General features: G+C 39.3%; 1 protein-coding gene across 2 annotated transcripts in view; it reads left to right on the top strand.

Annotated features, from left to right (window-relative positions):
• dsd (distracted) overlaps positions 1-12,161 on the top strand; it is a 31,189-nt gene that overhangs the window by 5,187 nt on the left and 13,841 nt on the right. For both annotated transcript variants that reach the window (XM_053763495.1, XM_053763494.1), the window contains exons 4-19: positions 187-267; positions 1,032-1,299; positions 1,737-1,880; positions 2,453-2,598; positions 3,346-3,464; positions 3,833-3,982; positions 5,083-5,191; positions 5,606-5,726; positions 6,087-6,194; positions 7,528-7,675; positions 8,049-8,118; positions 8,734-8,846; positions 9,622-9,735; positions 10,509-10,594; positions 10,884-10,998; positions 11,462-11,694. In XM_053763495.1, coding sequence (XP_053619470.1) covers positions 187-267; positions 1,032-1,299; positions 1,737-1,880; positions 2,453-2,598; positions 3,346-3,464; positions 3,833-3,982; positions 5,083-5,191; positions 5,606-5,726; positions 6,087-6,194; positions 7,528-7,675; positions 8,049-8,118; positions 8,734-8,846; positions 9,622-9,735; positions 10,509-10,594; positions 10,884-10,998; positions 11,462-11,694 — 2,125 coding nt within the window. The remainder of the gene's footprint in view (positions 1-186; positions 268-1,031; positions 1,300-1,736; positions 1,881-2,452; positions 2,599-3,345; positions 3,465-3,832; positions 3,983-5,082; positions 5,192-5,605; positions 5,727-6,086; positions 6,195-7,527; positions 7,676-8,048; positions 8,119-8,733; positions 8,847-9,621; positions 9,736-10,508; positions 10,595-10,883; positions 10,999-11,461; positions 11,695-12,161) is intronic.

Genomic DNA, 12,161 nt, shown 5'->3' with positions numbered 1-12,161 from the left:
CTATTCTAGGACGGAAACCAAACTTGCAAGAGAGGGAAAGAAATCGAGAAAGAATTTTAAGAGTTTCGTTTTACCAGTACAAAATAATCGAATGACTAAGAAGCCTTTAAGAATCTTTAACACCATTGGACAGTAATAACAGCTTTCAAATAATCAATTAACATTAAAAAAAACTTTATATTACAGGTCATGGCGAATGCGAAGACGGCACGTGTAAGTGCGAACCAGACTGGGTTGGAATAGCCTGCAATCAGAAATTGTGCCCAGGTATGTGCTGTTTTACCATCGTTCCCGGCGTGTGCTGTTTTATCATAGTTACAACAGAATTTCGTTGTTAACCATTTTGTGTGCGTCTGACAGCAGCTGGTTCATTGTAATATTGTCACCGTATTGTCTCTCAATGGGTGCTGTTTTAGCATCGTTGCCAAAGTATATCGATGTCAAACTGTTCTGTGTGTTTCTGACACTATTTCTGTTCACGCTATCTATTGCCACCTTGACATGCACATTATTAATTAATATTTTATTGACATACGAATATTATGAATCTGCTTGTCGGTTACGCTTTCACGGCTAAAGTGCTTCGTCAATTTTGATGATGTTTTGAATAGTTATAGTTTATGATCCAGGAGCAAATATAAGCCTATACCGCAGGCAACTACTAATAAATAATTATGTAAATCATTGAAGAGATGAAGTAAAGAAAATCCTGGGGGCTTACCATCATCTCTTATTGCGATGCAGTTCAGGACCTAAATTGATCTGCATCGCAAATTCGTACCATCGAGTAAATTTTTTGTATGAATACGATTCATTTTAGGTTCCTAAATTGAACTGCGTTTGAATCGTTCCGTAAAAGTGGATGGTAGGCCTGCAGCACATTCATTTACAATGTACGTATGCTGATTACATACGTACAGTACTTGCCAGTAGATAAGTAGTCGGAAAGTCATGTCAGATGCTTCAGGCGATCGGCATAAAACCTGCCACCGGTGTTAACAACAAAACATTCGAATTAAAATTCCTTTCAGACAACTGCAACGCCGAATACGGCGCAGGCAGTTGCACGTCGGCAGGATGCGAGTGCACGCCGTCGCGGTCGGGCGTGGACTGCACGCGGGACTCGTCCGGCGCGGGGTTCGAGTGGGGCTGGCGGGAGGAGGGGGAGGCGGGGAGGGCGGGGGAGACGCGGCCGTCACAGGTGCCGCCGGCCGCGGCCGCGCACGTGCTGCTCCGCTATGTGGACGACCTGCTGAGGGTCGGCGGGGAGACGTTTGGCCCGGCGCACTTTTTGTATAGGTGACTTTGTTTGTTGTATGCCTTTTTTGATAGGTACAAGCCTATATATTCGCTCACTAGCGCCACAAACACATTTCTTATCAGTTTCTTTTAATATTAATGAAAATTACATTTTTTCTTAACAAATTATGCTTAATTAAGGAAAAGATTTTAGTCACATGATGGCCACCAAAATGAGCCGAATAAAATTAAATAATGTGATGTGTGCGGCCAGGCACTGCCTTAGATAGATAAATAAATGTATACCGGTAAGTTTTAAATTAGTATTACTTATATACATGACTAAAAATTTACATCCTATCTTCTGATTCTTATAAAAATGTTGAAAATTATCTGACTCTCAAAAACATATAATATTTTTTACGAATGTCACTTCTCTCTTTCATCTTTTGAAATAGTCTTATTGCGGTAATTATTATAATCATCATTGTCCTCAGGTACAAAGTACGTGAAAGAACGTGGGAGCCCATAACAACAGAGGGTGAAGCCCCCGCACCAAGATTCGCTCATTCGGCCGTGTTATACGGTCACGAGCTCCTAGTCTACGGGGGGGTGGTGGCTTCCGACGACCCTGAGAGAGGGTAAGAGCTAACATCTGTCTAGATCTTCAAGTACCCCTTGTATGAAGTACAAGGTACACCTTCAAACAAAGGTCGTCTGCATACCCATGGAAACGCAGACTCTACCCAGAGTCTCTCAAGAAAATGAATTAAATGTGCGCTGTCCCCTGTTGGCTGACAACACTGGGTGTTTATCGACCAATCTTGACCATTGTCTTTTGTTTGACTATGGCAAACAATATACAGATTAATTAACTTCATACATGTTTGACGACTACGGTGGCGCAGTGTTAAAGTGCTTGCCTCTCGGTTCACGAGAGGTCCCGGGTTCGATCCCCGATCGGGTCATGATGGAAAATGATCTTTTTCTGATTGGCCCGGGTCTTGAATATTTATCTATATATGTATTTGTTATAAAATATCGTTGAGTTAGTATCCCATAACACATGTCTCGAACTTACTTTGGGGCTAGCTCTATCTGTGTGATTTGTCCTTAAATATTTATTTTTATTTGTTATTTATACTGAAACTTTATTAGATTTCAGGCTACTTTTGTGTTGATGGCATCATTAATGCATACGATTTTATTGCAGGGGTGGTCTAGCAGGTTTAGAAGGGAGAGCGGGCGAAGTGACGAACGAATTGTGGAGGATAAGACTGAACAACACTCCTCCACAATGGATCAACGCGACGCCTAATGAATGTTCACCACATCGACCCGCGCCTTTGAAACATTGCGGTGAGATTTTGATCTGTATCCCACTGCTGCCACCAACAAACGGGGCGGGAGTTTATGAAAATCAATATATAATACAAACAATATAAATAATAACAAACGGGGCGGGAGTTTATGAAAATCAATATATAATACAAACATTATAAATAATAACAAATGGGGCGGGAGTTTTTGAAAATCAAATATTTACAAATTTTCAAATTCAAAATTCTTTATTCAATTTAGGATGATATACTTACATCACTTATTGACGTCAAAAAAAAACTACTTAAACTAAGTCTACTGCCGGCTTCCAAAGCGCAGGTGAAGAAGAAGCGGCGCAACAAACTTCACCGCAGCCTTTTCTCCAAGGACGTCAATTAACAGGGACTAATAATCATATACTTACAAGTTGTTGTGTGTGTTTAATTCCACGTAATGACCACGACCTTGAGCCATGATTTATTCGACTATGAAGAGACAGGGAATATAATGGTCAACAATATCGGATTAGATGGTATATCGGGGCTTCGCTTCCGTGGGAATTTCGGGATAAAAAGTACCCTATGTGTTATTCCGGATTATTATGAAATTTGGTACACGGTTAGAATATAACCTATTCTAAACGTGTACCAAATTTCATAATAATCCGTCCAATAGATTTTGTGTGAAAGATTAACAAACATAAATACACACATACATCCTTACACACTTTATCTATAATATTAGTAGGATGTATTAGTTTTATTGATTGACGGCAATTTATTTCAGGTGGGTTACACGTATCTGGTCACACGGCCGTGCTGGCATACGTTGGTGCAACGAAGAAACCAGTAATGTTGGCTTTTTTTGGTCATTCACCACATTACGGATATTTACACACAGTGCAGGTACTAAATCATGTTTATTTCCTTTTTTTTTTAATTGTTTTCTAATATTTTATATAAGTAGTGTAATTACTTATTTCAAGTTTAGAACTAATATTGATTTACATTTGAATATTATTGTGTAAATTCTTTGTTTCTCGTATTTTCTCATATCGGTCGATAGGTAACAAAAATAAAATTTCATTTCTATTAAAAAAACAGTGGTGTTCAAAATATTTTTCCTTGTGCTTCTCAATAGACGACCAGTAAATCAGTTTTAATTTTGAACTACATCTGTACAACGTGTAAAATCCTTTTCCCCTTGTGTTATTCGCATGCGTTTCTCGCGTCAATATGACTTATTTGTCCACAATACGAATCGATTGGAACAGGAGTATTACATAGAAGAAGGCGTGTGGTCGTCAGCAGCGATCGCGGGCTGGCCGGCGCGCGCAGGCTTCGCTCACAGCGCCGCGTACGACGCTCTGTCGCGCCGCGTCTACGTGCACGGCGGCCTCGTCTCCGAGTCCGAGGCTGCGCAGGTCAGGAACGCTCCACTTACTTATTTATTATACATTTTTTATTATATATACAAAAAAAAAAACAACAATAAAATGTAATTTAACTATCATAATAACCGATTAAGTTTCCACTAATAACTGTTACGATTTTATCGGACAGACTAACTTAACTATCACAAAAACCGATTACGATTTTATCAGACAGACTATAAAATACAGTGTGTTATATAGGGACCAACACTGTTCAAATGAGTTTCTTTCGGCATTTCTTCTCAGTAGTGGTCGTAGTTTGTAGCTTGTGAGAAATGACTATAAATATAAAGATTGACGAGAAAAAGTGCCTGTGAAGGTCTAATTTCTGAATAAATGATTTGAATTTGAATTTTGAATTTGAGTTAGTTATCGATACAAAAAACGATTCAATACTAAACTATTCCTCAATAACTTGGACATTAAATAAGCTAAATGTCCAAGTCGTTACAATAGTTATTGTAATTTTGATTAAAAAATATTGCCTCTATACTTGGTGAAAATCCATGTACTTTGAGTTTATCACGTTTTTACTGACAAACGGGACCGGGGGACATGTTTTCATCATATGCAGCCCTTCATGACCCACTGCTGGGTCCATCCTTATCCAGTTGTTGCCAGCAATTTCCTTTACATCATCGACCCATCTATTTTATCTCAACATCATCATCATCATCAGCCTTGTATAAGTCCCAACTGCTGGGGCGCTGGCCTTCCTTACGGATGGATAAGGAGTTTGGCTGATGACCCACCACGCGACGCGGGCCCATTGCGGATTGGCGGGCTTTCACTACTGCATATACAACCGGGACCAACGGCTTTACGTGCCTTCCTAACCACGGAAGAGTCCAAGATGATTTTGGTCACCCATCCTATGACCGACCATTGTGAGAGTGTCTTAACCGCCACTATCACAGGCCGAGCGCGCCAACCACTACGGCATTGAGCTCAGCATTTAATTTTTTAATATGATAATGTACTATGTAACTTTTCTAACTATGTATTATATTGCAGGCGTTGTCGATATAAGTATATACTTATATCGTAGGTACCTTATGTCGTAGGTAATAAGGTCTATTTTCTTAATGCAGGCGCCTTCAGCAGCGCTATTTGAGTACAACGTGGAGACCAGAGTCTGGAAGCCGCTGCCTTCCGCACCCACTCCCAGATACCTACATGCTGCAGTTTTTGTTTCTCCAGGTAAATGTCAGTTAACTGCGTCTGCGTTACATCTCCCTACCTTCGAATCGATTGGCCGTGAGACGCAGCGAACCAATCAAAATGAAGAACCATTGTGACGCAACGACAACCACACCGCGATGTGATTGGTTCGCTGCGTCTCACTTCGAATGGACTCTATATTGAGATGTGCAAATGCAAACCCGTACTTAACGTAACCCGTACGAAATTTAACCGTAGTTAGTCCTTTTTGACGTCTTCCTAATTGTGAACTTCAAATGTGTTGAAAAATATCACAAGACACAGGCGTACATTAAGTATGACTTACTCGGTCTTATTATAGCGCTTCGCTTCGCGTCGCTCATAAATCCGTCTCGTACGTATCAAGCAATATTTGCACGCATCATAATATCGTCTGTTATTATTTATTTCCAGGCGTAATGCTCATATTCGGTGGTAACGCGCACAATGACAGCGCAGCCGCAGTGCTATCTGCGCCAGCGGCGTCGTTACAAGCCAAATGTTATTCTGCGCAGCCCCTTTTGTATATAGTAAGGTAAGTTATATGATATTTGATGTTTCAGTAATAAGAAAGATTTCAAGTAGGAGTGAGTCGATAATCACATGTATATGACCCGTATATTAAACGCCGACGCAAAAAGAGGGATGTTATAAGTTTTATGTGTCTGTCTGTGTGTCATCATAGCTCCCAAACGGAAGAACCGATTTTCGTTTACTTTTTTTTGTCATAGATAATTTTATCCATGTTAAGTGTTTTTAGCCATGTTTCATGAAAATCTGTTCAGCCGTTCAAAAGTTGTAGTGGAATGAATATTGAAAGTTTGGCGGTTTTTAATTTGTGTAACAAATAAACTTATTGTATATGATTAATGAATAAAGTTTGTTTCTTCGTCAGATGCGGGGTGTGGCGCCCGCTGGCCGCGCCGCCGGGCGCCGCGCGCGCTGCGCTGGCCGCCGCCTCACTGCCGCTGCAGAAACGACACACCGCTATTCTTTTGGGAGGGTAAGTGACCCATTAGGGTGATACATAACTGTACACATATTTACCAATTTCCTAAAATGAAGAGAAAAGAAATAAAAGAGGTAAATAACAAATTAACAATTAAATCTAGGCAAAGTAATAATTTTAATACTTTACAAAAATAAATAATGTAACATCATTTATTTATTTATTTATTTATTCATAAGTACACAAAACAGTAAGTTAGGTTAATTCATTATGTAGTCTATGCATCCCTAAAAAATTCTAAATTGTTATTATTAAAAATTTTATTAGTGGTAAAATTAATAGAAATGAATGAACTAAGTAGTTAAAAAAGTGTATTCTGTATTTAAAAGTTATATATGTATATATTATTATATTATACCTATATTTAAAGTGTAAAATTGTAAGTTTCATTTTATTTTAGATGAAGGAATTTATTGCAAAATATCATAGTTTTCCATTACACAGTGTAGTCACAGTATACTGTGAAGATTTTGGTGGCCACCGTTTTCGGTTTAATAAATTGTGACTGCTAAACCGAAAAAATAATAATTATGTGTCCGTCCAAATCAAAAGGGACCTTGTGGCGCCCGGCACTTACGCCATTATTGCCGTTGTTTTGTATTCGAACAACGGCAATAATGACCTAAAGTGCCAGCCGCCATAAGGTCCCTTTTGATTTGGACGGCTATGATTTAATTATACCAAATAAATAAATATATAAGGACAAATTACACAGATTGAGCTAGCCCCAAAGTAAGTTCTACACTTGTGTTATGGGATACTAACTCAACAATACTATATTTTATAACAAATCCATATATAGATAAACGTCCAAGACCCGGGCCAATCAGAAAAAGATAATTTTCCATCATGATGCGACCGGGGTTCGAACCCGGGACCTCTCGGTTCAGAGGCAAGAACTTTACCACTGCGCCACCGAGGTCGACAATATTACATCGTTCGACATACTATTTATAACAAATTATATTTAAGTAGACTATGCAAACAACATTAAACAGATATGAACATGAAATTATTATTGATAAATTGTAATTAGGTTGACTACGTAAATATATACAATAAACAGATATTTCGAATAGTAATAATATAAATAGTAATTTTTTAACTGATTGATTTATGAATTTCAAATTGAATTGAGTCCGTAATTTACAATTTACTTATAAACATTTATTTTGAGTGCGACCTTCTCTTATGCATGTAGCTGTGCCCGCCGGGGTCCATAAATATGTGCTTTTTTATATAATTTTTAATACCATGTCAACTTTATGGTATGCAATAAAAATATTGAGTATTGAGTATGGCCACATATAAAGATGTTATTTAACAGTTTCGACGGTCGTCTCCGTTCGGACGCCCTCCTATTCGAAACGGGGGAGAAATGTTCCTCATACAAGACTGAAGCGTTATGTCTGTCCGCGTCACAACACGCGGCCGTCAGCTGCGTGTGGAAGACACACGAGAAGATATGTATGCAGGTATGTCTGTCTCTCTCACGTGAGAAATGTTCCTCATACAAGACTGAAGCGTTATGTCTGTCCGCGTCACAACACGCGGCCGTCAGCTGCGTGTGGAAGACAAGAGAAGAGAAGTTGGCAAAAGGTTGTATTGTAAATTATAAGCATTTAATATTATACAATGTAATGAATGTAATGATTTAGAGATTCCAATATTTAGTATCATTCAGAGCCCCATACAACTTTGTATACATATTTTTTGTATGATATGTATATAGGGTTGTTTCTCACCGAGCGTGTCTACCTCGTAAATGATGAAGACGTGACCCTGTAAGGTCTTCTTAAGCCTAAATATATGTATTTCGGTTTTTGAATTCTCTTTTATCTTTCGCAGTTGGAAGAGGTTGGTTGGAAGGAGTCTTTTGACGGGACAGTGAAGGCGTGTACAAACGAACCAGTATTTGGTGAGAAAATATAAAAAAATGCATTAGCTTTGCGTCTCTTAACTCTTATCTCTTTAGACATAAAGACGTATCATCTACAACTTGTATATCATTGTACAATTTGTACATATCTTACTAATATTATAAATGCGAAAGTCTTTGAGTATGTGTGTATATAACACATAGAGACAATTTTTATGAAATTTGGTATCAAGTTCATTAACACGTACTTGTCGTGTCACGTCACTTGGATTAACACGTAGAGTATATTATATCCCGAAAGTACGCGCTACCTGTAGCATTTGGTTAAAAAGTAGCGATAGCTAATATTGTTTTATAAAGTAGATGGCGCTACTATTTTTTTAAAATAATTGCACGGGTAACAGCTAGTCCATACTAATTATACTGTTTGTCTGTTCCGCTTTCACGGACCAATTTTTGATGAAATTCGGTAGTATGTATATGTATATAGTTAAAGGCTCCCGTTTAAACATAGCGTACCTTTTTTTTTTTCAAAAATAAACCCCCAATTGACTTTGATTGTGAAAGTTTGTGTTCAGCTTTCGCAGAATAACACACGCGGGCGAAGCCGCGGGCAAAAGTTAGTAATAAATAAATGTTGATTGTTGATTGCAGATCCCCTGCGCTGTATGGCGGCGGAGTCGTGCGCCGCGTGCACCGCCGCAGGCTGCGCGTGGTGCGGCGCCTGTCTCTCCGACCCGCAGTATTGTGTGCGCCACACGCACCAGGTCAGACAGACGTTGCTTTGCGTAAGCAATCAATCAATCCGGGTTTAGTCTGCCCATAACCCTTCGTGTGCCCAGAGAAGTGTTATACCTGGCTAATCATTTCTAAAATCGATAATTCATAAAATTGACATTACCACAGTACAGATCAATTATTTTAAAGTGAGATAGTTAAACTAATTCCTGGGTTTGTTAAAATTTTTAAATTGTAATGACTATGTTATGTATGTTGTAATTATAATGACCAATAAGGTTTTACTATTGATTAATAAAACGTTTTTACTTGGGCAAAAACAAATTATTATTGATTATTGAAATCATTTATTTCGGACTAAAATATACACACATAATGTATTTATCACAAGAGTGTGCTATTTATATAATATTTGCCTGGGCATAATCCATCTCGTGAGATATAATTAAGTATTCAGATCATTTATTTTGGACTAAAAAACATACACAATGTGTTATTACAAAAATGTGTTATTAATACAATAATAGCGGGCCGTCCTGGCCTCGCTCAGGTGGTAACTTATTCTTAGACCTACTGATTATACATATAAAATTTCATCAAAATCAGTCAAGCTGTTTCTGAGGAGTAAAGTAACTAAAACTGTGACACGAGAATATTATACGAATATATTAGATTGATAACAAATGTCAAAAGAACGAAAAGGCCTAATACAAAGATTTTAGTTACTATTTTTGGTTTAAAATATTCAAAAATAACGGGTAGATCTTGCGAACCTGTCTATGTAATGTCTATTATCTGTAAAAGATGGCGCTGTCAATAGAAGAGTGTGGCGCCAACGACGGCGAATCAGCTAAGGAGGCGTGCGGGCGATTCCACTCCTGCGCAGCTTGTTACGCGCACCAAAGGCATCATCCTTATGTGAGTGTTGCGTTGCGTATAGCCTCGGGTAGCCAAGGCATTTACACAGGGTGTAACAAAATAAACCTATAGGTATACATTATATACCAAGTGGTATGTAATGTAACCATACAGTACATTCTGTGAAGTAAGTGAAGAAAACGGATTTTTGACGAACTACATTTTTGCCATTGCAATACCAAATAGAATGGTCATGATTGGTTGATAAACCCAGTGTTACCGGCCAACGGGAGACTGTACCCTAGACTTTAAAATTTATTTTATTATGTACTAGCCTTTGCCCACAACTTCCCGTGGGAATTTCGGGAATTCCTTTCTTAGTGCTCACCCCCCAGGGAACCTACATTCAGTAGTTTCGGCTGTACATTGTTTGTCAGTCACACAGTAACGGAAGAGTTTTATATATAATGATTGAATGTGTATGAGTCGTAATAAAATTTAAATGAACCTGAAACATGTGATTAATTAATTGACGACCACGGTGGCGCAGTGGTAAGATTCTTGCCACTGAACCGAGAGGTCCCGGTCGGGTCATGATGGAAAATGATCTTTTTCTGATTGGCCCGGGTCTTGGATGTTTATCTATATATGTATTTATTATAAAATATAGTATCGTTGAGTTAGTATCCCATAACACAAGTCTCGTACTTACTTTGGGGCTAACTCAATCTGTGTGATTTGTCCTAATATATTTATTTATTAATGCAAAGAATGGATGAATCAATGGATGATAAAATATAATAATAAATATAAAAATATATTTTTCAACATAGGCTACGGAGGATTTGAGTCCCCGGTTGTGTTACTGGGACTACGAAAACATCAAATGCAGGCCTGCCAACTCTTCAGACGACATAAGGTAAGGGATTATTATTTTATTTGATTTCTATAACTAAATATATTTTTGTAATTGACATATTTACTGTACTTCTTTTTTGTTTATAGAACCGAAGTATATCTAATGTAGTTTGTGTTGAAAGTTAAATTTAGCCGTGTTTCCTGTCCATTTCTCGCTTCAGAGGCGCTCAAAATAACATAATATTGCTAGTTCGTTTTTTATATTTAGTGACAACCCTGATCGCAATTTTGACGCTGGCGGCATAAAACTATCGGTTGTCTAAGTGTTAAACTGGGTTTTTACCCCATAGGAGTGTGGCGAGCGCTGGCGGCTGCAGTGCGGCGTGTTCAACATTTCGTACGTGCGCCAACTGCACCGCGGAAGAATGCATTTGGTGCGCATCGGCCGCTAGATGTGTTGATAAGGTGGGTGATTTATCAAAAATGTATGCTGTTTGAAATACTATGACGAACATTTTTTTCTATACTATCAAGCAGGCAAACAGGCATTAGGCTGACGGTGCGTGATACTCCAGGGTACAACTAAGACTACTCTTTATACCACATTTCATCAAAAGTTTTAGTTTTTCATGGCTTTGTGCCTCACTATCGAGATAGAGAAAGAGAGAGAAGAGAAAGAGCCCTTTGTGTATCATATCTAACACATAGTGTCAAAAATTGTGTTTCACAACTGTTGGATAAGGCTAACTGGCAAATAGCTTCGCGCATATTTATGTAGCGGTTTATCTGGCAGATTGTAATATGATATTTTACCAAAAACCGGTGAAACGTGCCCGGTGAAAGTAACAATTTTTATCGCAAAAACGCAAGGTGTCGCTAGTATACACAATGAAACATCGTATTTCACTACAAATCGCACATTTCCCAGAACGCCTACGGCGCATCATTTCCGCTGGGCGGTTGCCGCGCGTGGTCGACCTCCGGCGGGAACTCTCAAAGCTGTGGAGCGACGCACGGGTGCTCCGCGCACGTGTCCTGCGCGCGCTGCCGCGCGGAGCCCGCGTGCGGCTGGTGCGACGACGGCGCGGGCGGCGGCCGCGGGCTCTGCATGCCCGGCGGGAACCGGCGGCCGCATGCGCCCAGGCTCTGCGCGCAACACAGGTCTATTTCAGCGGTATTTCTTGGTGTCTTAGGGCGCAAACTTGCGTGAGAATGTGTGAATGCTACGACGTTTCTGTCGGCTACGGCGTAGCAGTGTAGCTACGACAGTTATGTTGGTGATTTAGACTGAAAGTTGCTTGGGAAGTGTGTGTATGCTACGACGCATTTATCGGCTACGGCGTAGTAATGAAGCTACGACGTTGACAGTTGCTACGATGTCCCGCCCACGTATCCTGTGGCATTGCGTATTGCGGTTAGTTAGGTTAGCGGGGTGTCTACATACCGGGGGGAGGGGGAGATCGGCAACTCAGGTGAATTTAAGCGAAATTTGTTAGTGATAAACTACGAATACACTAAGCAACATTTGACGTGCAACATATCACTCTGTCCCATGCATTACCATTGAAATAGGACATAGTCGATCTAACTCATGCAAGTTGTAATGAAAAGGTTAGAATTATATGTTG

The sequence above is a fragment of the Plodia interpunctella genome, chromosome 24 (genome assembly GCF_027563975.2).
Source record: "Plodia interpunctella isolate USDA-ARS_2022_Savannah chromosome 24, ilPloInte3.2, whole genome shotgun sequence".
Taxonomy (NCBI): domain Eukaryota; kingdom Metazoa; phylum Arthropoda; class Insecta; order Lepidoptera; family Pyralidae; genus Plodia; species Plodia interpunctella.
This window is presented reverse-complemented; position numbering and strand designations above follow the sequence as displayed.